This window comes from Podarcis muralis, chromosome 16, assembly GCF_964188315.1.
Source record: "Podarcis muralis chromosome 16, rPodMur119.hap1.1, whole genome shotgun sequence".
In the NCBI taxonomy this organism is placed as follows: Eukaryota; Metazoa; Chordata; class Lepidosauria; order Squamata; family Lacertidae; genus Podarcis; species Podarcis muralis.
The window spans coordinates 1293811-1317997 of record NC_135670.1 but is presented as its reverse complement, the minus strand read 5'-3'; the positions used below and the strand labels follow the sequence as shown (position 1 = coordinate 1317997).

General features: G+C 44.1%; 2 protein-coding genes across 2 annotated transcripts; one reads left to right on the top strand and one right to left on the bottom strand.

The window, feature by feature from the left end:
• Positions 1-1596: 1596 nt before the first annotated feature.
• Positions 1597-9242, top strand: LOC114586909 (vomeronasal type-2 receptor 26-like). Its single transcript, XM_077920639.1, has 6 exons — positions 1597-1856; positions 3061-3238; positions 4352-5212; positions 5902-6129; positions 8035-8161; positions 8341-9242. The coding sequence occupies exons 1-6, from the start codon at positions 1597-1599 to the stop codon at positions 9240-9242; spliced, it is 2556 nt and encodes an 851-aa protein (XP_077776765.1).
• Positions 9243-10922: 1680 nt separating this feature from the next.
• On the bottom strand, positions 10923-23240 carry LOC144325866 (uncharacterized). Its single transcript, XM_077920638.1, has 6 exons — positions 23204-23240; positions 17594-17755; positions 15896-15982; positions 14645-14796; positions 13230-13339; positions 10923-11025 (listed from the first exon to the last, which is right to left on the bottom strand). The coding sequence occupies exons 1-6, from the start codon at positions 23238-23240 to the stop codon at positions 10923-10925; spliced, it is 651 nt and encodes a 216-aa protein (XP_077776764.1).
• Positions 23241-24187: the final 947 nt, after the last annotated feature.

Here is a 24187-nt window from a genome sequence, read left to right as displayed (position 1 = left end):
CCAGGTCACCTTCAAAGGTAGCCCCACATAGAGTGCATTGCAGTTGTCCAAGCAGGAGGTAACTAGAACATTCACCACAGGCGAGACAGTCTGTGGGCAGGTAAGGTCTCACCCTGCATACCAGATGGAGCTGGTAGACAGCTGCCCTGGACACAGAATTAACCTGCGGCTCCATGGACAGCTGTGAGTCCAAAATGACTCCCAGGCTGCGCACCTGGTCCTTCAGGGGCACAGTTACCCCATTCAGGACCAGGGAGTCCCCCACAGCCACCCACCCCCTGTCACTGCAAAACAGTACTTCTGTCTTGTCGGGATTCAACCTCAATCCTCTAAACCCCTGCAACCTTGAAGAACAATTTCAGTGGAAACAGTCTCAGGAGGCTTGATAAAAGTTCAAAGTTGGGCTCCTGTGTCATTCCTGTCTGAATCAGTTTGGTTCCCTAGCTGAGATGTGTGCATGTCATAGTGTGTATCTGGGGTCCCTAGCGCCTTTGGCAAGGAGTTGTGTTATCGCTCCCCCCAAAATCAACTATGGGGGTCTTGTGTGTGCACTGCTCAATGGTGCCTCCTAATAGTGCCAATTCATAACTGAGTCTCACGTCCCAAGGAGGGAATCATTTCCTCCCCATCCTTAGTTGGTGAGCCACAGCTTGAGGCTGTGTGACAAGCCCAGAGAGATGGAGGGAGGTGTCCCTATTAGATTTAGTAAAGATTTCGTCCATACTTTGATGAGCAAATTGTTTTGAGTTTTATTCACTGTTCCTCTAACTTTTTATATTTTAACAAATAAACATTTTACTCCACTTATATCTCCAAGTCTTCTTTTGGGTGTGGGGGCAATGTCAGTGATGTGCTAAGCATATTTTTGTGTGGCAATGTTACTGAGGGAAATTATTTCTCCTACTATTATCATCAAGTTCATAGAAATAACTGATTCTTCTCCAAATCCCAGGAAAATTCAAGTAGCCACATGCCAACGATGAACAAAGACTCAATGAAGCTGTTAATATCCCCTGATATATTCAAGCTTGGGCTGACACTTGATGTTCTCTCAGTCTGATCAATTGCTCCTTACACTGCAAAGATCTGGCATTTCTTGCCGTTCCAGTGAGACATGAAGAGTTACAACAGATCCATAGCATCAAATGTGTCCTGTTCACCCATCAGAGCTTTCATGTCTTTAGAATGCTTTTGCATTAACGTTATTGCCCATACCTTTTGCCTCCACAGGGATAGATATGCCTTGTTCGAAATTTTGCTCCTCTAGGTGATGCTTTGACTACGATAAGGGAAATGTGATTTTCTGATGCGATCTGATAGAAAACCTACAACTCAAAACTGGTAATTATCTCTCCTCTGATTATCAAGTTAATCATAGTCACTACTGCTTCTTCTCTCCATCCCAGGGGAATCATACAGCAGCCACATACAAACTGGGAACCAAGGCTAGAAGATGCCATGAATAGTCCCTGTGCCATTCAAGGCTGCTAGACTCAAGGCACTCTCAGACTGATCACTGATTTCTTTGCACTGAACAGACCAAATTTGCATGGATGTTCCAGTGAGAATTTCCTAATCAGGAATGCTCTGTTGATAATGTGCAAAGAGGTTAATAGTTTCGTAAAACCGTACATTCAAGATGGTGCTATATCCAGTATTAATATCAGTGTTGCTGCCTCCTATGTGTGCAAGCCTCCTATTCCTCAGTGTCCTATCAGGGACCCACTTCCAATTCTTCACCAATATTATCAGTCTGGAGACGTCATCATTGCTGGCATTATGTCGCAAATCTATATAGCTTCGGGTATATTGACCTTCAAGAACCCTCCCTCTCCTGAACTTTTGGATCATACTTTGTAAGGAATTGCATTGCGTGGGGAGGGGATGGACTAGACGACTCTTGGGTCCCTTCCAGCTCTGAGATTCTATGGTTCTGTGTGTTATATTTATGAATTTACTGCATGGTGATAATGAACTGTGGTGGTGATTTCCACCAATCTTCTCCTTTTTAGTACTTGTAAGGGGTTGGAGAAGATATGATATCTCAAAAGCTGTGATATCTCAAAATGCTTTCTTCAAGCTGTGTCAACCTTTGCTTTGGAATTTTTGCCTATAAATATGTTCCAGACTTAGAAATTAGCCATTTCAACTTTATCACATGGCAATATACATAGCAGAAATTACATTTACTCTGTTAAGGCATTCTGGTTGTTTTAAATGAAAGTCTCTGGGTTTCTAGGTTTCAGCTTTCGTTTTTATCAGATATGTCAGGAATCATTAATCGCTCAGACTTGGAATTGATTTTCTGATGAACTTTAGTCAATGCCTGTATGATTGGATAGCCAGATATTGGCAGCAACATTAATAATAATAATAATAGTAATAATAATAGTAGCAGAGTTGGCAGAAACAATTGCTTGCATTCTGTGGACAAAGAAACACGTTCCTGCTTAAAATTGGGCCCTAAGTCATATTCTGTTGTGTGAAATAGCTATAAAACTTCTGAATATCATTGTAGCATCTCAGTAGAAGATTTGCTTTCTCTCTTTCAAATGGCTGTCATATTGGTGTTTACAATTAAAACAATAAAATTGTGGGGGGAGGATATAACTTGATTTTATGAAGTCTCTCTCATGCGTGCTATATTTTCGTATCCAGAGTCATTCATTGGATAATTCAATCATGTGGTGTGTGTTTTTTACATGTACAAAATTAAAGCACACTTCCCTTTCTGAGTTTTACCTGAACCAGTTTGGGGCAGGAGGGAGTGTTGTGCATTCATCTATGCATAGATTGTGTTAGTTAGCAGCACTAAAAGTGCTGTTCAGGGAAGCCAAATGTCCAGGTTTGTGTGTCAATATATCCAGACGGTTCCCTGGGCTGTGAGGGATACAATCTATTCTTTGCAAAGATGCACTGTAATGCCATACACAGCTCTCATTCCAGGCCATTGACACAACTCTACCAACATATCCTGGCCTTGGCACTTGCAGTAAAGGAGATAAATGAAAACCCCCAACTCTTGCCCAATGTCACTCTTGGCTTCCACATCTATAACAGCCATTTCAGTGCAAGGTGGACCTACCAAGCCTCCATGGAACTGCTCTCTGGACAAGGAACACTCATCCCTAACTATAAATGTGATGCTGTAAGCACTCCAATAGCAGTCATTGGTGGGCCAAACTCTGATTTATATATTCACATGGCCACAATCCTGTCCATGTACAAGATGGCCCAAGTAAGAACAAAACAATCATAACCACAATAGAATAGTATCTTTTTTAGTATTGGACAAAGCATTTCAGCCCGTGTGTGTGTGTGTGTGTGTGTGTGTGTGTAGGCAATAGGGGATATATATGTTTGTGTGTTTGTGTGCATGTGTATCTGCAGTAGGTGATATTTTTTAACCTAGTTCTATAATTCCTGAAATGACAATTTATTCTTCATGCTCACCTATGTAGACAACATAGGAGGGAGAATTTCTAATTGGACAGAATATTGAAAATTAATATAAACCGTGCAATCAAATTCCCAAATATTTCTAAAATCATTTTGTAAAAATCAGTCCCTCCACTAAATTCCACAACCTGTTATCCAATCTGACCATGATTTCTAAAATATTTGAAATATAATAGCCATACCCCAACCTCTATGCCTTCTCCTTCATTTGTCTCAGTTTGGTTGGTCCCCATTGAGCATCCTTAATAGATCTCTGAAAGGGTGCATCAACTGAGCAACCTAATTTCATCCATTTAAAATATTTGTCCCCTTTCAATGTTTCTGGCTCGTTATATCTCATTTGGTGCTCATTTAAAGAACATAATGCCACACATAATGCCTATATTTGGAATCTATGCCTTTTGTGTATACTTCTTGAAAAGAATAAAACATTTCATTCTAAATTGCACACTTTCCAAGGCTTTTCAGTGCACTCCTTCCTAAAGTGTGGCTTTTGAAGGTATCTTTTGCACAAGGGAAATATTTCCATGTGCATTGCAAAATTCTAAGTAGTGCATCTTTTGACTGGCAGCTGCAATTCAATCAGTGCACTTCAGAAAGCAGATCAAACAAAATTGTACTGCATCTCTACATTCTATATAAGGTTACCAGATTTTTTTCAATGAATCCAGGGACATTTTTTAACTTCAATTGATTTTGTATGGGGACTGATTTGTAAATCCGGGGACTGTCCCCAGGAAACGGGGACGTCTGGTAACGTTATTCTATAATAACTATTTATTATTAATCTGCCACCCATCTGACTGGTTTCCACTTGAACTGGTGCTTGATAGGACAATTGGGTATCACTTTCCCTTTCCTTCAGCTAACCCTTTGCTTCCTTTTCTTTTAGCTCATGTATGGCTCTTCTCCCATTATGAATAGCTATGTGCAAACACTTTTCTTCCACTGGGTGTTCCCAGATGGGGTTCAGCAGTACAATGGGATACTTCATCTTCTACTGCATTTCAGCTGGATGTGGATTGGGGTGCTTTCTCTGAGTGATGACACTGGGGAGAGATTTGTACAAAATGTTCTTCCCATGTTTTCCCAGAGGGGTATCTGCTTTGATTTTGTAGAAAGATTCCCCCAAGCAACCTATTCTGATGAGCTCCATAAAATGGTAGACGGTGGTTCTAAAATAATCAGAATTGTCATGAGAAGCACTGCCAGTGTTGTTCTCGTTCATGGTGAAATTGATACCATTATGGTAATGAGAATGATGCCCAACCTCGCAGAAACAGATGATATATCAATGCAAGGCAAGGCAAAAGTCTGGATTATGACAGCCCAGATGGATTTCACATCATTTCCCTTTCAAAGAGGTTGGGACATCACATTCCTCCATGGGGCTCTATCCTTTGCAGTTCACTCTAAGGATCTCCCAGGGTTCCAGAAATTTATTCAGATGAGAAACCCTATTTTGTTAAAAGAAGATGGCTTCCTCAGAGCTTTCTGGGAAGAGGCATTTAATTGTGGTTTTCCCGACCATGCTTCAGAGAAGAAAGATGACAAGTTCTGCACTGGGGAGGAGAATATTGAGAGCCTTCCTGGGTCTGTTTTTGAAACGAGCATGACAGCCCACAGCTACAGCATCTACAATGCAATCTATATTTTGGCACATGCTTTGCACACCATGCAGTCCACCAAGTTAAATTGCAGAGCTATGGCAGGTGGAGCAAGAGGGAAACTTACAGATCTTCAGCAGTGGCAGGTAATGTTGTCTTCCTGTTAATACAGATGTCTGTAATCAACTCCTGAGCCAAAGGGGGCACTTTTCTTGAATACCTCTGTCAGTAGGGGAAACTCACTGCGTGTCAAGGCCCTGAGCCCTCGCCCAGTTGTTGAATAATAAAACACATGGACACCAGTATTTTAGATTTGTGGTCTAAGTTCTATGAAATTTAGGCCAAGACTAACTGTAATTCTTAAAAGAACCACATCTTACCTTCACAATGAACATTGCTACAATTGAAATTAGCCTTCACAAAACAGTTAAATGAATATTGTGTTCCACAATGTCGAACTTTTGTATATCCTCATGAGCAGGGCTTTTTTTCAGCCATAACTCAGGTGAACTCAGTTCTCTCCCCTCTCAGGGGGGCGCCATTGCTATTCCAAGGGAACGAAGGAGGTGTTTGTGGTGAGTTCCAGCATCTCTTTTCTAGAAAATAGTACAGCTCATTAATTCGTTTTTCCTTTTTAGCTCCATCCATTTTGGATAAGCTTGATAAACTGACTCATTAAAAGCACAGAGAGAAAGACACTAACATACATCTTTTAAGGAGACCATGAACTATACCTCTTAGATGTTAAAGATAAACACTCTATTTGTACAAATATTACTTATATTTAATTATTTTTGGCATCTTCATTTATTGCTTTTTTCCTCTTCAAACTTAGGTCCACCACTTTCTGGGAAGAGTTTCATTTAATAATAGTGCCGGGGAAGAAGTTTCCTTTGACCGAAATGGGAAATTAATAGCTGGATTTGATATAGTAAATTGGGTCACATTCCCAAATCAGTCATTTCTGAGAGCCAAAGTTGGAACAATGGACCCACAAGCTCCCCCAGAGAAGAGGTTAACCATTCATGATGATGGTATCATGTGGCCCAACTGGTTCAACCAGGTAAGAAGTTGTTCTGGATTTTCTCTAGTTTTTTGCTCAGTCCAAAATCTGCCTCACTGCAACACGCTTGGACTACTGCAATGCGCTCTACGTGGGGCTACCTTTGAAGGTGACCCGGAAACTACAACTAATCCAGAATGTGGCAGCTAGACTGGTGACTGGGAGCGGCCGCCGAGACCACATAACACCGGTCTTGAAAGACCTTCATCGGCTCCCAGTACGTTTCCGAGCACAATTCAAAGTGTTGGTGCTGACCTTTAAAGCCCTAAATGGCCTCGGTCCAGTATATCTGAAGGAGCGTCTCCTCCCCCATCGTTCTGCCCGGACACTGAGGTCCAGTTCCGAGGGCCTTCTGGCGGTTCCCTCACTGCGAGAGGCCAAGTTACAGGGAACCAGGCAGAGGGCCTTCTCGGTAGTGGCGCCCGCCCTGTGCAACGACCTCCCATCAGATGTCAAAGCGATAAACAACTACCTGACATTCAGAAGACATCTGAAGGCAGCCCTGTTCAGGGAAGTTTTTAATATGTGACATTTTTGTGTATTTTTCATCTTTGTTGGAAGCCGCCCAGAGTGGCTGGGGAAACCCAGCCAGATGGGCGGGGTACAAATAATAAATTATTATTATTATTATTATTATTATTATTATTATTATTATTATTATTATTACATTGAATCACCATCAATTATCAGACTAGATATATAAGAGAAAACACCTGTCTGTTCGAAAGAAAGCTATTGTGTTTCCAAGTCTCTTTGCAGAGGTATCTGAGCTGCAGAGTGTCACTAGTCCATTAAATTCAAAGTAGCCCAGTATGTCTTTTAATTAGAATATCCTTCCTTCCTTCCTCCTTTCTTTTTTCTTTCCTTCCTAGTATTTTGCATGCGCGCACACCACCAATCCATTCTGGAGTTATTTGGCCCCAAATCAAGTGGGGATAAGGCAATGTTTGATTAGGGTTCTTAAAACTCCAATTGAACAAACTGTCAGAAATGCTCTCCACCTTTCTTTAGACCATACTTCAGACCCCTGGAGTCAGGATTGGACCATTTACTCAGAGGTTGGTGAGCAGAGGGCTCAATCCTGCTCAATTTGATGGCACCCCAGGTCCAGGAGCGGTGGCAAGATTGTCCGCAACCTCGCTGCTGCTCCCAAGCTTCCCCCGACCCCAGCCTCCAGAACAGGCAGCTATCCGCAAGCCTTCCGAGCGCAGCAGGAACTCCCGTCACGCTCCGAAGGCTTGCGGATGGCTGCCTGAAGCCCGGCGAGCGCAGCGGGAGTTGGTGCAGCGCTTGCCGGGCTTCAGGCTGCTGTCCGCAAGCCTTTGGAGCACTCCGAAGGCTTGCGGATAGCTGCCTGAAGCCTGGAGAGCGAGAGGGGTCGGTGTGCACCGACCCCTCTCGCTCTCCAGGCTTCAGGGAAAGCCTGCATTCACTCCATAGGACTCACACACATTTCCCCTTCATTTTTGGAGGGGGAAAAGTGTGTCCTATAGAGCGAAAAATACGGTAAATTGTAGGGCACATGCAGGTGATGAAGAAGGTAACTCTAGAAACAAACGGCACTGGAAGATTGCATTAAGAGCCAATGTTTATGTCAAAAATGCTTGAGCAATTTCTATAATGAGATATTGACCCAATAAGCTTTCACCTGAACATTTTCTAATTTGATAGAGATTAGCACTGCCATGCTAATATCAGTAGAAATTTAAATACTTACTAATATGGCTTTCATAAAGGGAAATGTACTGGAGTTCCAATGCTATAATTAGTGCTGGATTAAAGGTCATCTTTAGAAAAAAGCACAAACCTCTAGCAAGCTATTGCTTTACTGTCGCTTTTATTATTTGAAGATAGGTCAGTGAGATGCAAACTCCTAAACAATTTCCTTCTTTCATTTATGAACAGGCACAACCCACTTCTCTGTGTAATGAGAATTGTCATGTAGGTTATAGAAAGAACAAGAAGGAAGGAAAGCCATTCTGCTGCTATGATTGCCTTCCGTGTCCAGAAGGGAAGATTGCAAACAAGGAGGGTAAGGAATGCATCACAGGCTTTAATTTTACCTGTGCATCAGAAGCTCCTTTCTCTAGTGGGAATACAGTATGGAAGTAGCAAATATACATTCTGGCATCTCTTAGATGCACTGTGCCAATTTGGGGAAAGAAGACCTTTTAAAAAAATAAGATTTGTTTCTTCCTTTTTCATTTTCAGACATGAATGACTGTTTAGAATGCCCTGGAGATCAATATGCAAACAATGAACAGGATGGCTGCCTCCCCAAAGACAAAACTTTCTTGTCTTATGGAGAACCGTTGGGGATCAGTTTGGCCACGTTCGCCCTCTTCTTTTCCTTCATCACAGCTTTGGCGCTTCAAATATTCACAAAGCACAGAGATACTCCCATAGTCAAAGCCAACAACCGCAACCTCACTTATATTCTCCTCCTTTTCCTCCTCCTCTCCTTCCTTTGTGCTCTGCTCTTCATTGGCCAGCCTCAGGAAGTCACCTGCCTCCTTCGACAAACTGCTTTTGGCATGATCTTCTCAGTGGCAATTTCTTGCATCTTGGCCAAAACCGCCATTGTGGTTCTAGCTTTCATGGCCACCAAGCCTGGGTCCAGCATGAGGAAGTGGGTAGGGAAGCCACTGGGCACCCCAATTGTTCTTTCCTGCTCCCTTATTCAAGCCACAATCTGTAGCACATGGCTGGCAACTTCTCCTCCTTTCCCAGACGTTGACATGGACTCAATGACTGAAGAAATAATACTAGAATGTAATGAAGGCTCCACTCATATGTTTTATTGTGTCCTGGGATTCATGGGTTGGCTGGCCATTGTGAGCTTCATGGTGGCTTTCCTAGCTAGAAAGTTGCCAGACAGTTTCAATGAAGCCAAATTCATCACCTTCAGCATGTTGGTCTTTTGCAGTGTGTGGCTCTCCTTTGTTCCAACCTACTTGAGCACCAAGGGCAAATACATGGTGGCTGTGGAGATCTTCTCCATCTTGGCCTCGAGTTTTGGGTTACTGGGCTGCATCTTTACCCCCAAATGCTATGTTATTTTACTGAGGCCTGAGCTGAACAGCAGGGAGCAGCTAATAAGAAGACAGTTTTAAATAATCCAGAAGTCTGAATCATGCTCATAATTCTGGATGTCTGTTCTTGCTATTTTATTTACATGTATGTCATTAGAAATAAGGAATACTCTTGTCCCTAGAAATTAAAGAATCAACAAATAAAAAAAGAATTAACAGGTAAACAATAGTAAACAATAAAAAGATCTGGAGAAACCCCAAAGAGCTCCTTTAGGAGAAATTATGAGGACACAATCAGGGCAGTAGTGAATTGCTTGATCATTTCCATTACTGCCACTGACAAGGATCAGTACAGTGATGCCTCTGGTTACGTACTTAATTCGTTCCGGAGGTCTGTTCTTAACCTGAAACTGTTCTTAACCTGAAGCACCACTTTAGCTACTGGGGCCTCACGGTGCTGTCGTGCCGCCAGAGCACGATTTCTGTTCTCATCCTGAAGCAAAGTTCTTAACCCAAGGTACTATTTCTGGGATAGCAGAGTCTGTAACCTGAACCGTATGTAACCTGAAGCATATGTAACCCGAGGTACCACTGTACTGATTCTGCGGCAATGCCTTTGAGCACAACTGGCCTGGTCTGTTTGCAGCAAAATGGGCAGCAAGACAGGGCATGCTCCTCCCTTGTGATTTGTCCCTTCTCCTGTTTCTTTTTCATTCCCCTTTTAAATCTCAGCTCATTGGAAAGCGCCTTATGCAGCCACCCTGGTTTTCTTTTGATGCAGCCCCTTCCCTTTTTTTTTTTTTTTTTTTTGAATTGTTTGCACTTGTGTTTTCAACATCTCACCTCATCAACCTCTCTCTCTCTCTCTCTCTCTCCTTCAGTTTTCTGGCCAAGTGATCTCATACAGTGGTTCCTTCAGCTTTTTTAAATCAGCTATCTTAAATTCCAGGGACGCGGGTGGCGCTGTGGGTAAAAGCCTCAGTGCCTAGGGCTTGCCGATCGAAAGGTCGGCGGTTCGAATCCCCACGGCGGGGTGCGCTCCCATTGCTCAGTCCCAGCGCCTGCCAACCTAGCAGTTCAAAAGCACTCCCGGGTGCAAGTAGATAAATAGGGACCGCTTACTAGCGGGAAGGTAAACGGCGTTTCCGTGTGCGGCTCTGGCTTGCCAGAGCAGCAATGTCACACTGGCCACGTGACCCGGAAGTGTCTCCGGACAGCACTGGCCCCCGGCCTCTTGAGTGAGATGGGCGCACAACCCTAGAGTCTGTCAAGACTGGCCCGTACGGGCAGGGGTACCTTTACCTTTACCTTATCTTAAATTCCAGAGTGTGTGTGTCTGACTATGCTCAGATTTTCCTTTCTTCTGTATAATGAATCTCCAGAGGATGTGGTCTCTTCCTCCCAGAGTTCTCACTACTCCCACCTCATTGACCAGTTCTTCCTAACTGGTGAGGAGCAGGCCCGAGATAGTCAATCCCCTTGTTGCTTTTTTCACCTTCTGGGAAATGAAATTGTCAGCAAGGCAACTGAGGAAATTGTTGGCTTTACATTTTTGGCAGTTTTATTTCCAACAGATAACAGAATAGCTGAAGTCTCCCATGACTATTATATCTCTCCTTTTTAATGTTTGTCTACTCTAGGAATGGTAATCTGTTCTAGAAAGGCAATCAATCAATCAATCTTTATTATGGTTAAAGACTAGACAACAGAAATAACAATAATGGTGTCAGGGACACTTTTGCTCTGAGAGACAGCGAGGAATCATAAGAGGAAGAGAGGCAAGCTGAGGGGAGTAGAAACTTGAGTCCTTCGCACAGTCAGGAAGAGATAATCTACCCTCACTCTGGAATGCTGCCTGTGGAATCTGAAAAGAATACAGAGCAAGCTGGAGGAGAGTGAGAGGGGTTTGACTCCACTCCAGATGAGGAGGGGTTAACAGAACCAGAATCCCCTAAAACCAGAACGAAGAGTTGGGTGTTAGAACAGTGCAAGACCAGAAAGAGGTGGAATAGGAGATGGGATATTTCTTGCCTTGGCAGGAAACGGAAGCCAGTCGCAGCAGCTGACTCCAAGAGTGATTGATGTGTTAAGGATTTGTGAGCAAAGAGACAATGGGGAGGCTCCCCATTTCCTTCGACCTTGCAGAGAAATATTTGAGGTCATTTGGGGGAGACAAAATGGTTTCAGGACTTTTTTCTGTGGAGTTTCAGACATGTGGTTTATACATTTATGTATGTCAGCGGTTCTCAACCTGTGGGTCCCCAGGAATGGCTGCATTTGGTGAAGCAGACAAAGCTGGTTTATTGATCCTCATCCAGTCCCCAACTGCATCAAGACACTGAAGAGCTCAATTGGCTAGACCATGGGGCTGATAATACAAAGTCTGCAGGTTCAAGCCCCATAAGTAACGGCTGCACATTCCCGCATTGCAGGGGGTTCAACTAGGTAATCCTCAGGGGCCCTTCCAACTCTATGATTCTACCACCGGGGATGAAAAAGTTACGGTGTCCACCCCCCAGGCTATGAACTCACCAGTTGCCCTTATGTGCCCTGTAAGTTAGTGACCATGCAGATCAGAAGAGGCAATGGGGCATCAGACACACAGAGTAAGGAAACAAATATTGGTGTGCATTGCAAATAAATGCATTGAACGAAAAACAGGCTATGACTGGATCCTTCCATTCTTTATTTTTGTAGTCATCTACATTTGAGCTTGCAGTATAAGGCCTTTTCAAGGTGGTTTTTGAGGGCTGCTGCCAGAGAGTCCCAAAACGTAGGTGGCAGAGTGTGGATTGTGCATTAAAACAGCGGGGTGGGTGATCTCTTGGTTTTGTTTTTGTGTAGTGATCATGGGATCCAGTTACGTTCATCTTAAGGTGTCTTCTTAGAGCCAAGTATCCTTAGGCACCTTCTTACAAACATAGTTTATTGGTAGATCACATTTTACTGCCATCCAGCATTTGTTGTAGTAGCAATCAAAGGACATTGCAATACAGTCGTGGTTCGGTTGTCTATTTGGCTCATAGTAATTCCAGTAGCTGAAAAGAAAAGAAACAGCAGCACTGATCGATCTAGATTGGATGTCTACTTCCTCACTCACTCCCCTTGCCTTCTACTATTACTTGGAAACGTATCTTTTAAGAAGCGTATCTTCTGGGATTAATAACAAATGACATCCCCATAAATAAGAAAAGGATATTCTTCTATGCATCCGCTACCGCAAGAGTTCTTATAACAAAGAACTGGAAGGGAGACAAAATACCCACAATAATAGACAGGCAAATTAAACTTATTGAATTTGTTGAATTGGGCAAAATGACGGCAGCTATCAGAGGTCAAACAAATCAAAATTTAATAAAAGAATGGAGTTTCATGAATGAATATACTAAAACACTGCTCTGGTACAGAAATATTGATATGTAAAGAAGAAAGTTTGTAAGGGGAAAAGGTTACAAATGCAAGTAAAATCAGAATATTTGTCAAATACAATATAACAACACAACTGTAAAGATAAGTTATAGAATTAAGGTCAAGCAACGATGGAATGAAGTCAGATTTTAACTCACATTTCGAGTTATGTCGAACCAATGTTGGGGGGGGGTGAGGTGGGGGAATGCTTTGTGTTACTAACATGTACGTATGTGTAGACCTTTCTTTCTGTTATTTTGTAGAGATAAAAACTTCAATAGAATTAATAATAATAACAATAATAAACTGTAGAAATATTTTCCTAAAGAGAGTGTTGCTCAGCTTTAGGTTCCTACAAGTCCCTTTGAAGCTGAGCTAAGCAGCACAAACCATTTAAAAGCATGTTTTCACCCTCTTCTGAATCAGCACATTCACTTGTTTAGAGAAGCAGGAAGAGTAGCCTCCCTGCCTCTGCAACCTTGTGAGAAGAAGCAGTCACTCACCTGGATAATGATGTGGAGGAGTGCATATGTAGATCTTTGGTAGTAGAGAAAAGTGCATGGCAAAATATATATGGAGAGCAAATGGATCAATTATGTAATCAGAATCTGAAACTTTTTGGAACGTATGTCATTAACAAATATTTCTTCAAAAACTTACGTTTCTGAAACTATCCTCCCTGACAGCCATTTCCATGTCCCTCCCTTGTCTTTAAAGACTCCAATCCAAAAAACCTTTTTAAGATTTTGTACTTCAGTGCTCAAAAAGAGCTAGGGAAGGGGTGGAGAAAGAACAAATAAAATATTTTAAGACAATGTCCCTTTCTCTGGGAGACTACAGCCCTTTACAGAAATTCAACAGGCATAAAACAAACACATTTTAAAAGGAACAGGTGTCACCTTTGAAGACCCTACTCACATTTTTTTGGAAGCAGTGATCAAAACGATACATAGTATTCCCATCACCAATAATAATTTCATACAGTGGATGTGGTATTGTCCCCCTGATCAACATTATGATGATGATGATGAATGATGATGATGGAATCAAGGAAGCATCCCAAACAGGAAATATTGTAGTGAAGGGTAACGTCACCTGCCCTCACCAAGACTGGCTACATATGTATTCCAGTCATGACACAGAGTTAAAATTTCCAAATATGACTGTGCCATAGAACAGTTGGTCTTGGAGCCATCTAGTGGGACAGTGACCTGTGTGGCAAGTACTCCAGTTTCTGCATCCATGTTTGTTGGTTGGTTCCAGAGACACTGGAATCAGTCTGGTTGTGGTATGCTTAATGGCATGATGATGGGGTCTCACCCATGTCTATGCCCTGTAGCACCCCAGTAGCCCTTCTGCCAGGGCTAAGGCTCTGGGAGAGGGATCTAGAAGAAGAAGAGGAGTTTGGATTTGATATCCCGCCTTTCACTCCCTTTAAGGAGTCTCCAAGTGGCTAACATTCTCCTTTCCCTTCCTCCCCCACAACAAACACTCTGTGAGGTGAGTGGGGCTGAGAGACTTCAGAGAAGTGTGACTGGCCCAAGGTCACCCAGCAGCTGCTTGTGGAGGAGCAGAGACACGAACCCAGTTCCCCAGATTACGAGACTACCGCTCTTAACCACTACACCACACTGGCTCTCTTAACCACTACACCACACTGGATCTACCCTGCAAGCTCCTCTGAAGTCATCTCCATGATACTGTCATGCCAGAGGGTTAGGGTGGTGAGCAAAGCCTTCTTTCTAAGCACTCAGTACATCTCACAGAGTAGAGGAAGAATTTACCGGCAAGCCAAGGGATAGATGCCCCTCAAGTATCTCCTCCTTCACTCCCTTCAAAACCTCCTTCCTGAATGCCAGCTTCATTCTATTAGAGCTCAGCAGCTCCAAGAAACCTTAGTTAGTCCCAGATGGTAGCAGCTGCTCCCTGCCTCACCCACCCCTTGGCTTGACTGATGGAGTTGCTATCTTGGCTGCATACAGGTAAATGTAACCTTCATAAATGGATAGTAATGATAGGAGCCCATTGGCTCAAGAAGATCCCCTGCCTTCCCTATACTCGGCTTTGATGCTCACCTGTTCTTCCACTGTTTCCGCAGAAATGAGGTTGGCGCCTTCCCGCTCACAATTTTTTTGGGCATCCATCCATGAGGCTACCTCACTAGAAAACCAATATAAGGTCCTTTCATATATAACCCAGCCATCGTTCAAGTTTTCAGTAAGGATATCTTTAAGTCAAGCCATGTATGGAGGAAGCAGAGAGAGAAAAATAGGGAATTTAATGGGAACCACCTCGTATGTCTGTGCAGATTTCAATTATTTTTGTTAAGTTCATTTCTGTGGCCGTGTGATACCATATCTAGGAAGCTCAGGAAGATTAAAACAAGAACAACATTAACTCTTCAGGCCATGCTGATACTGCAGTAAATACCTGGGTGGACATAGCTGGGAGTGCACCTTTTATTTGAGGGAATAGAGAAAAGATGTACGTCCCCTAACAGGCCTTATCTGAACCTCAGGGGCCTCACCTATTTGTTTCCACCTGGATACTCAGGACAACATCAGGGCAGACTTGAAGATTGGGGAGGGGAAGTAGCTGTGGCTTATCAAAATTCTCTTTCTCTCTCTAGGCTCTCTGTGGAGGCAGGAAGGGGAACCCTAGACTGAAGGAGGCAGTGGTAAAACCACTCCTTCAGAAATCTTCCCTGGGCTCAGAAAATTAACGTAACTGACGTTGCTAATCTCCCCTTCCTGGGCAAGGTTCTTGAGCGGGTGGTTGTGGACCAGATCCAGGTGCTCTTGGAGGAAACTGATTTTCTAGATCCATTTCAATCAGGATTTTCTGGATCCTTTTCAGTTTAGGCCTGGTTTTGGCATATGTCTTTAAAGGCAATGATATTTCCCAAGGACAAAGTGAAAGAGGGGAAATGGCATTATACAACTCTCACAAAAGGTGTCTTTTGCTGCTGACCATCTTTCGCTTGCTTCTATGTACAAGTGATGTGATAGGCATTCATTCCCATTCTTTGCTTTTACATCTAAAGCTTTATAGACATTTTTATAATCGCTTTACCAATTATGTATTCAGTGGCCAAGGGGTCAATTCACTGTGTGAGTGGGCATGAGGGCTTCTTTCTGATGACAGGCTTGTCCTTCCTCGCAATAGAAGCTAAATCTCAACAGTTCAGGAGAGCTGATCTGAATATCTCTGATGTTTCCCTAGGGTGGCTCTAAGAGTTTTCAGATAGAGGAGGAGCTTTCAGCTGGTGCAGACTCAGGACAGGTTCCCAATGCACTACAATTCTTCAGCATCGTGGGATAGCTTACCAATATCTTTTTGCAGTTCATCATTTTTATTGGCAAAATACCGCATTTCCTCTGATATGTTTTGAGCTGCAGCAAGTATTTCTAAGTCTAAAAAAAATTGAAACAGTTTTTAAGGCAGGAGTATCTGAAATAACAATCTGCAAATATCAGGAAACCATTTCCAAACACTTAAAAACACTCAAGTCTGAAACAAGAAGCAGAGCTCCAGGATGGGGTTCTTGTGAATATGAGGGCAGACTTGATTCTCTGTGGCTGAGATCACCAACGAAAAGCCTCAAAAGAATCCTGCAGCTTGATCAGACCAAAGACTGGCCTCGGTCCAGTAGACCTGAAGAAGCATCTCCACCCCCATCGTTCAGCCCGGACACTGAGATCCAGCACCGAGGGCCTTCTGGCGGTTCCCTCACTTCGAGAAGTGAGGTTAAAAGGTAAAGGTACCCCTGCCCGTACAGGCCAGTCTTGACAGACTCTAGGGTTGTGCGCTCATCTCACTCTATAGGCCGGGAGCCAGCGCGGTCCGCAGACACTTCCGGGTCACGTGGCCAGCGTGACAAACTGCATCTGGCGAGCCAGCGCAGCACATGGAACGCCGTTTACCTTCCCGCTATAAAGTGGTACCTATTTATCTACTTGCACCTGGAGGTGCTTTCAAACTGCTAGGTGGGCAGGCGCTGGGACTGAACGACGGGAGTGCACCCTGCCGCGGGGATTCGAACTGCCGACCTTGTAATCGGCAAGTCCTAGGCGCTGAGGTTTTACCCACAGCGCCACCCGTGTCCCTCTAGGGTCTTCTCAGTAGTGGTGCCCACCCTGTGGAAAACCGTCCCTTCAGATGTGAAGGAAATAACCAGCTATCCTATATTTAAAAGACATCTGAAGGCAGCCCTGTTCAGGGAAGTTTTTAATATTTAACTCTGTTGTACTGTTTCTATCACCTGATTGGGAGCCGCCCAGAGTGGCTGGGGAAACTCAGCCAGATGGGCGGGGTATAAATAATAAATTACTATATTATTATTATTATTATTATTATTATTATTATTATTATTATTATATTTTAAAAGTGGCTCATGAAGTATCTCTAATGTTCCCCTCCTATGTCCTCCTTTTCTGCTGGGAATCACAGGGTCACAAATCAATTCCCGCCTCGAGTCCCACAGGAAAGCCAAATATACAAAGAATACTTTGCAGTTTTCAGTTATGCTTTGTGAGATCTAAGAAAATAGAAGCACCAAAACTCTTTTTCTGCTGAATTCTGGGTTGCATCCCACATAGAGCTAAGTAGGACATAATGTCAGTGCAAGGATTTTTCCTTGTGCAATGCAATCTTCAGCCCCCTTCCCTCCAATTTGTTCTGAAGTCCCGTTCCCCCCAGGAGAGCAGCTTTGGTGATGGCATGAGAGAGAAGTGGGGAAAACATTCCCTTGTGCTAGTGCTAAAATCTTGCACTAGCACAAACACTGTGAATTACAGTTTGATGGGGGAGGACAGCATTTCTAGTGGGGAGATGTCAGAATCGTGACTGTCTGCTTTTCTTCCTGCTGAGCAATGAAAAAGTGCTAAACTCTGTTGGGTGATGAGTTTCACTGAATATATGTTTTGCTGACACAATTTGAATCCCAAAGTGAACTACAAGAATTGAACTCTGTTTAATTTAAACATGTTACAGCAGAAGTGTGGATGTTCATATAAAATGCTTACCCTCCTTGTCTATATAGACTGGATCAATGCCAACCAGAACGGTTCGAATCATATCCACTGCCATTTGAAACTCCTGTCTTTTTTCCAGTTCCTTCTGATCTAAGAAGGAAGTAGGTAGAAAAGAAAGGAAGAAATTGTGTTCTAGCACGCTAGTCTGATAAACTGGGGGAGGGGATACTTGGTTTCAAACTGCTATTAATATTGAATTTAAATTGCCGACTTGTACAACAAACATGCCCCGGGACCTTATGGAGAAGGACAAATAAAAAGTCAAATCAACAAAAACATGAAAATGACTTCTATTAATATTTTCTGCTCTCAGCCCTTAGACTGAGGGTTCCAGTGCCTTGATTTAAGCTGCCCTGGTGGTCTGAAGTCCTGTGTCCATTTGGCCTGCTACTTCTGTCACCAGATGGTTGGCCTTCCTTAGAAAGCTTTAGATTTTGGGGTGTCTCGATACACCTGCCCTCTTTGTCCTACAGACTTGCATTTGCCAGGCTGCCTCATGCTTAAAATATGGAAATTCTTGGTCATTTGGTTCCCTCCCCCTGCGCTTTGCTTACTTTGGAGTGCCCTTTAAAAAAGAATTATCTAGCCAAATAGGCCTTGTGTTCATCTATCCAGTGCTATTTTACTAGAAAAAGAGGCACCGGAACACATGGCAGGGGCACCCACCTGAGAGGGGCCAGAACTGAGTCCTGGTTAATTTTAGCTGATAAAAACCCCAGCATATATCTCGATATTTAGGTAGGCTCTGGACTCACCCACATTGGCCATGGCCTTATCCTCCCCAGCCTGTTTCCCCCAAGCACTTTCCTTCATGGGACTGGAGCACTAGCAGAGGCCATGTAGTGATCAGGTGGGTTTGCTATGAGGAGTTATAAAAATTATGGAGCAAGCCATTTGTGTCAGCAATGAAAGCATTGCGTTGACTGGGTTTGAGCCATTTTGATATGATTTCTGATCAATCCACGCCTCTGCGTCTCTGTCCTATTTCTCTGCCTGACAGGCACATATCAGCATTCTAAACTACAGACCAGTTGTTCATCTGGCATCCTCGGTCCTAAAGCTAGAAGGTAGCTTTGATGTAGTTTGTTAATCGTTCACAAGGAGATGGTAAATACTACCTTATCCTTCCTCTCCTGTTTACTCCTGTTTATGACCTCTGGGGTTTCCGAAAAGCATTCCTCCTTGCTTCCTCTTTTATTTCATAGAATCATAGAGTTGGAAGAGACCACAAGGGCCATCGAGTCCAACCCCCTGCCAAGCAGGAAACACCATCAGAGCACTCCTGACATATGGTTGTCAAGCCTCTGCTTAAAGACCTCCAAAGAAGGAGACTCCACCACACTCCTTGGCAGCAAATTCCACTGTCAAACAGCTCTTACTGTCAGGAAGTTCTTCCTCATGTTTAGGTGGAATCTTCTTTCTTGTAGTTTGGATCCATTGCTCCGTGTCTGCTTCTCTGGAGCAGCAGAAAACAACCTTTCTCCCTCCTCTATATGACATCCTTTTATATATTTGAACATGGCTATCATATCACCCCTTAACCTCCTCTTCTCCAGGCTAAACATGCCCAGCTCCCTTAGCCGTTCCTCATAAGGCATCGTTTCCAGGCCTTTGACCATTTTGGTTGCCCTCCTCTGGACACGTTCCAGTTTGTCAGTGTCCTTCTTGAACTGTGGTGCCCAGAACTGGACACAGTACTCCAGGTGAGGTCTGACCAGAGCAGAATACAGGGGCACTATTACTTCCCTTGATCTAGATGCTATACTCCTATTGATGCAGCCCAGAATTGCATTGGCTTTTTTAGCTGCCGCGTCACACTGTTGGCTCATGTCAAGTTTGTGGTCAACCAAGACTCCTAGATCCTTTTCACATGTACTGCTCTCAAGCCAGGTGTCACCCATCTTGTATTTGTGCCTCTCTTTTTTTTTTCTTTTTTCTTTTTTTTTTTTTTTTTTTGCCCAAGTGCAATAATTTACTCTGGATTACTATACATGTTCAAATTAGCTCTTTGTAGTTAACTTTTAACTTTGTCCCCACATGGGGGTTTTGAAATGCTCAGAGGAAATCTGATTGGTTCTTACCAACACTGTGTAAAAACGACCTGGGCCGAGGGGTGGAGAATTATTATTATTATACACACTCCTCCCAGAGTCTTGCTGGTCAAGCCTCGTGTGTATTTTATTAATCAGAGTCCAATCCTTCCTTGCTTTGGGAACGCTACAGGGCAGCGTGGCGAAACCAGGAATGGGGGCTCTCCCACGGCAAATGAGGATTAGTTGGGAAAGGAGGAGAAAATTGCAAACCGGGAAAGGGAATTGTCCAGGGTGTCCCAGGGACTTGTGTTAGCCTATGTCTCTCTTCCAAGTGCTGGAACTCACTTTTTCAGGGAGAACAAAACAGTGCCATTGCTCTCACTGGGTGGCAGCTGTAACTCACCCCTGGAAATCAAAGAGAGATGAAAGGGGTAAAGGGAAGGTGGATCCTGCCATCTCTTTTTGGAAATGCTATTGGCATTGAAGCAAAGCCCACGACAGTAGTATCAGCATACGCCAATTATGTACTTACATAGCATATAAATCAGCAGTGTCAAGGCAGCAATGATGAAAATCTCAAGTATGAAAAATCTTTCACCCGTTGGAGATTTGAAGTAAGTAACCAACTCGTGAAAAGCTGATGCTTGAAGAAAGAAAATTTTTACTTTAGCCATCAATAGTCAACATACCATTCCCACCCCAGGGAAAAGGGTTTCCATGTGCTGTGGCAGCCATCAGCCAGGGACACTCAACTGTTCAAGGAGTGGGCACTTGGGAGGATAAGCAGGTGGAAGAAGCAAGCCGAGATGCCTCGCTGCTTGAGGAAACTTTTCTGACCAATGTCTGGATCAGAAGACAGTAGCCTTTGATACTACTTTCTGCCCCCCCAGGCAAATGACAAGATGCTCCCTCCATACACACAATTCCACATACACAAGCTGAGCTGGGCTGGCCATTGGCTCCTATTTCTATGCTGCTGATGGGGCAGCAGACTAGCTGAGGAGGTGCAGTGCAGCTTGTGTGGTCTACACCAGGGGTCAGCAAACAATGGTCCGCGGGCCGAGTCAGGCCAGACAGGGTTGTAAATCTTGGCCACATGGCCATTTAAGGACCCTCCGAGAGTCTGAGGGTGAAACGCAGCGCCGGGATGAGGGCTGAGGGCTGACCCCAGCATTGTGTTTCACTGGTAGAGCCAACGCAGTGACAGGGTCATCCCTCATCCCAGCACTGTGTTTCATTGGTAGAGCTGATGCTGCAGCAGCTCTACCAATGAAACGCAGCGCCAAGATAATCCCTGCCGGTGGGAGGGCTGCGAAAGGTGGGAGGGCCTCCAAAGACCTTCCCACAGTCCTGCCGCCGGTGCAGTGGCGATTTGGCCTCCACTGCCAGCAGGGGGGCCCCCATCCCACCCCCGAAGCGCGGAAGAGGTGCCGGCAGCAGGAGGCCCAGCAGGTCACAACGCAGCACCAGACCATAGCTGTCAACTTTCCCCTTTTTAAAGGGAAATTCCCTTATTCTGAATAGGATTCCTCGCAAGAAAAGGGAAAAGTTGACAGCTATGCACCAAACCCAGGTGAGGACCCCCCCCCCCATCCAAACAATGACTATCATCAGTGCAGATAAGGAAAAAAAATTACCGTAATTTTAATTTTTATCATCTACAATACTGCCTTATTTATTTTGCAGTACAGTACATTGTTTATTGCTTTCATTTTACGGCTCAATGGTCTCGTTAGATAGGAAAATTCATGTTAAATTGCAAAAACGTGTTAAATTGTTTTAGGGTTTGTTTTTAAAAGTCTGGAACGGATTAATTCTATGCAGTGTGCATCGGAATTCGTTCACTATTATTTTTCAAAATATTCGTTCATTTTTTTTAAAAAAAATAATAATTCAAGACCCCCCACAAGGTCTGAGGGACAGTGGACCGGCCCCCTGCCAAAAAAGTTTGCTGCCCCCTGGTCTACACATCTCTACCCACCCCAACACCTACTACTTGAGGCAACTGCCTCATTCTGCCTAATTGTACAGCCATTCCTGACTGCACACACTAAAGGAACACAACAGCCAGCAGCAAAGAGTGGGCTCACCCCTGGGGTTTCTATGGGGCTTAGTGGACCTCTGGCACCCAAAGAGCTGTGTGGGCTTTTCTCCGCACTCCTCCCTGGCACAACATGACCGGTTCCACTCCCTGCCCGCCTCTCCATCAACTTCCCTTTCCTGTGCATTCCTCTACTTTATGAGAAACCTCAACCCATATGACTGCGCTGTATACAGATCACCAGTTTCCTTTTCTTTTCTTTTACGCTTTCTGGACACTGCATGTCTTCTGAATGCTGCACGCTTTGCTAGCGCTGGCTTCCCCATCCTCTCAGTTTTGTCTGTGGAATAACAAACTAGAATAAGACAACAACAAATGTAGAATAACACTATGTACACATTAGGTACAGAGTGGCATCTATCAGTATGCGACCATCAGTCAAGAAGTTATTGAGTCCAGTATAACTGAAACACCTTTCTTTTTCTTCTGCTGGATCAGTCTCAGTTTTAAACCAAAAGAGATGTTCTATATGGATTCCAAGGCATTTCTGAAAATTGTTTAAGGTAATATAGCACATTCATATTTTGCATCCTATCCCTCTCTAAACTCCTGGACATCTAGTTTACAGAACTCCAGTAAGATGTTCACCATTTGACAGATTGTGTGGGATCTATGAGGTCTTCAGATGTTCCTGGGTGCCAATGCCCTCCATTATAGGCATCATGGTCAATAGTTGAGGGTGATGGGCATTGTAGACCAATAACATCTGGAGGGTCACATGTTCCCCACCCTTGATGGAAGGTATATACATTTAATTATAGAACTACCTCCTGATCATCATAAAAGATGGAGTACAAGATCCAGTCTCAGTGAGATGCATATAAATCCAATTGAATCTAGCAAGACTTTGGAGACCATGAGTTGGAACTGGAAAAGAAGCAGAGGGGAAGCTGTTACACAGGCTCTCCAGGCGTGGCATTTTGTTTTCTGTTTGCAAAGACCCAGCCTGACAGCTGATGCTGTGGCTTAAAGAAGAAACGAAGAGGGCTCTTGTCTAATTCCTTTTTTAAGCCATCTCCACTCCTCCACCTGCAGCTGCTGGGTGACCTTGGACTAGTCACACTTCTCTGAAGTCTCTCAGCCCCACTCACCTCACAGAGTGTTTGTTATGGGGGAGGAAGGGAAAGGAGATTGTGAGCCGCTTGGAGACTCCTTCGGGTAGTGATAAAGCGGGATATCAAATCCAAACTCCTCTTTTCTTCTTCTTCATCTGAGCTAGCAAATGGGATTGCCAAAGACTTGTATTTTCTGATCATGATTTGGATTGACAAACTGGGCCCATGAATCAGAGCAGGGCACCTGTATTGCCAGGGAATAAAACAGAATGTGGTGCTCCTGGTTTCCAATGTAGCTGCAGCTTTAATATAAGGAACGTGGCTGTTTGAGAAGTGAAAAGATGGGAGCGTAAATTCTGCTCACACCCCCTCCAGGAGTTGGGCGGGGTTTGCGACACCTCGTGGGTCTTACCTGGCCCGGTGCCACCCACCTTGTGCAGGTTGGCCATCGCCCACCCCCATCTCGGCAGGACAACGGGCTTTGTTTTCTTCCTACTGGATGCATCACTGGACTTCGCTCTTGGTGAGGTAAATGTTCCTCACCTTCATGGCTTCCCCTCGGGGCCAGGCAAGGGACTGGGGCCACGGTGGGGCTGGCTTAGGCCTTTCCGTGGCTGGCACCTCCTTCCTGGCATCGGGGCTGGATTGGGGCCACGTGGTTGGCACGGCCTGAGGCCTGCTGGGCCTCCCATGGTCAGCACCTCTTCCACGGCTTTGGGGGTGGGATGAGGGCCACACAGGATGAGAACATAATTACATCAAAGGATGGGAATGTAATTATATCATGAATTACATCTGTTGCCAGCGTGGCGTGAGACCTAAGCTATGGACTATATAAGGGCCAGCAACTGAAGGAGATGGGGAGATCATGATACATTGTTCTATGTTCCATTCCAGAATAATAATAAATAATAATAAATTTTTATTTGTACCCTCCCCAACTGGAGCTGGGCTCAGAGAGGCTAACATCATATAAACAATACAATATGCATAAAACAAGCAATCAATTAAAATGCATCCAAAAATTAATTCAAATAAATTAAAATTAAAACTGGACAAATGATGATCCTAAAGTTAAAATTGAAAGCAGTTAATACACGCCAGGACCAACTGTTTTGACTGATATTATAAGGACCTGTGAGCGGGCTGGGAAGCCTCCTTCGTGCTTGTTCTTATACAAAGAGAAAATGAGTCAGACTGAACCCTGACCAAAGGCCTGGTGGAACAGCTCCATCTTGCAAGTCCTGCGGAAGTATGTCATATCTTGCAGAGCCTTGGTCTCTTGTGAGAGACCATTCCACCAGGCCGGGGCCATGGCTGAAAAGGTCCAGGCTCTGGTGGAGGCCAGCCTGATCTCCCCGGGGTCCAGGATCTCCAGGGCCCAGAATGTGAAGAG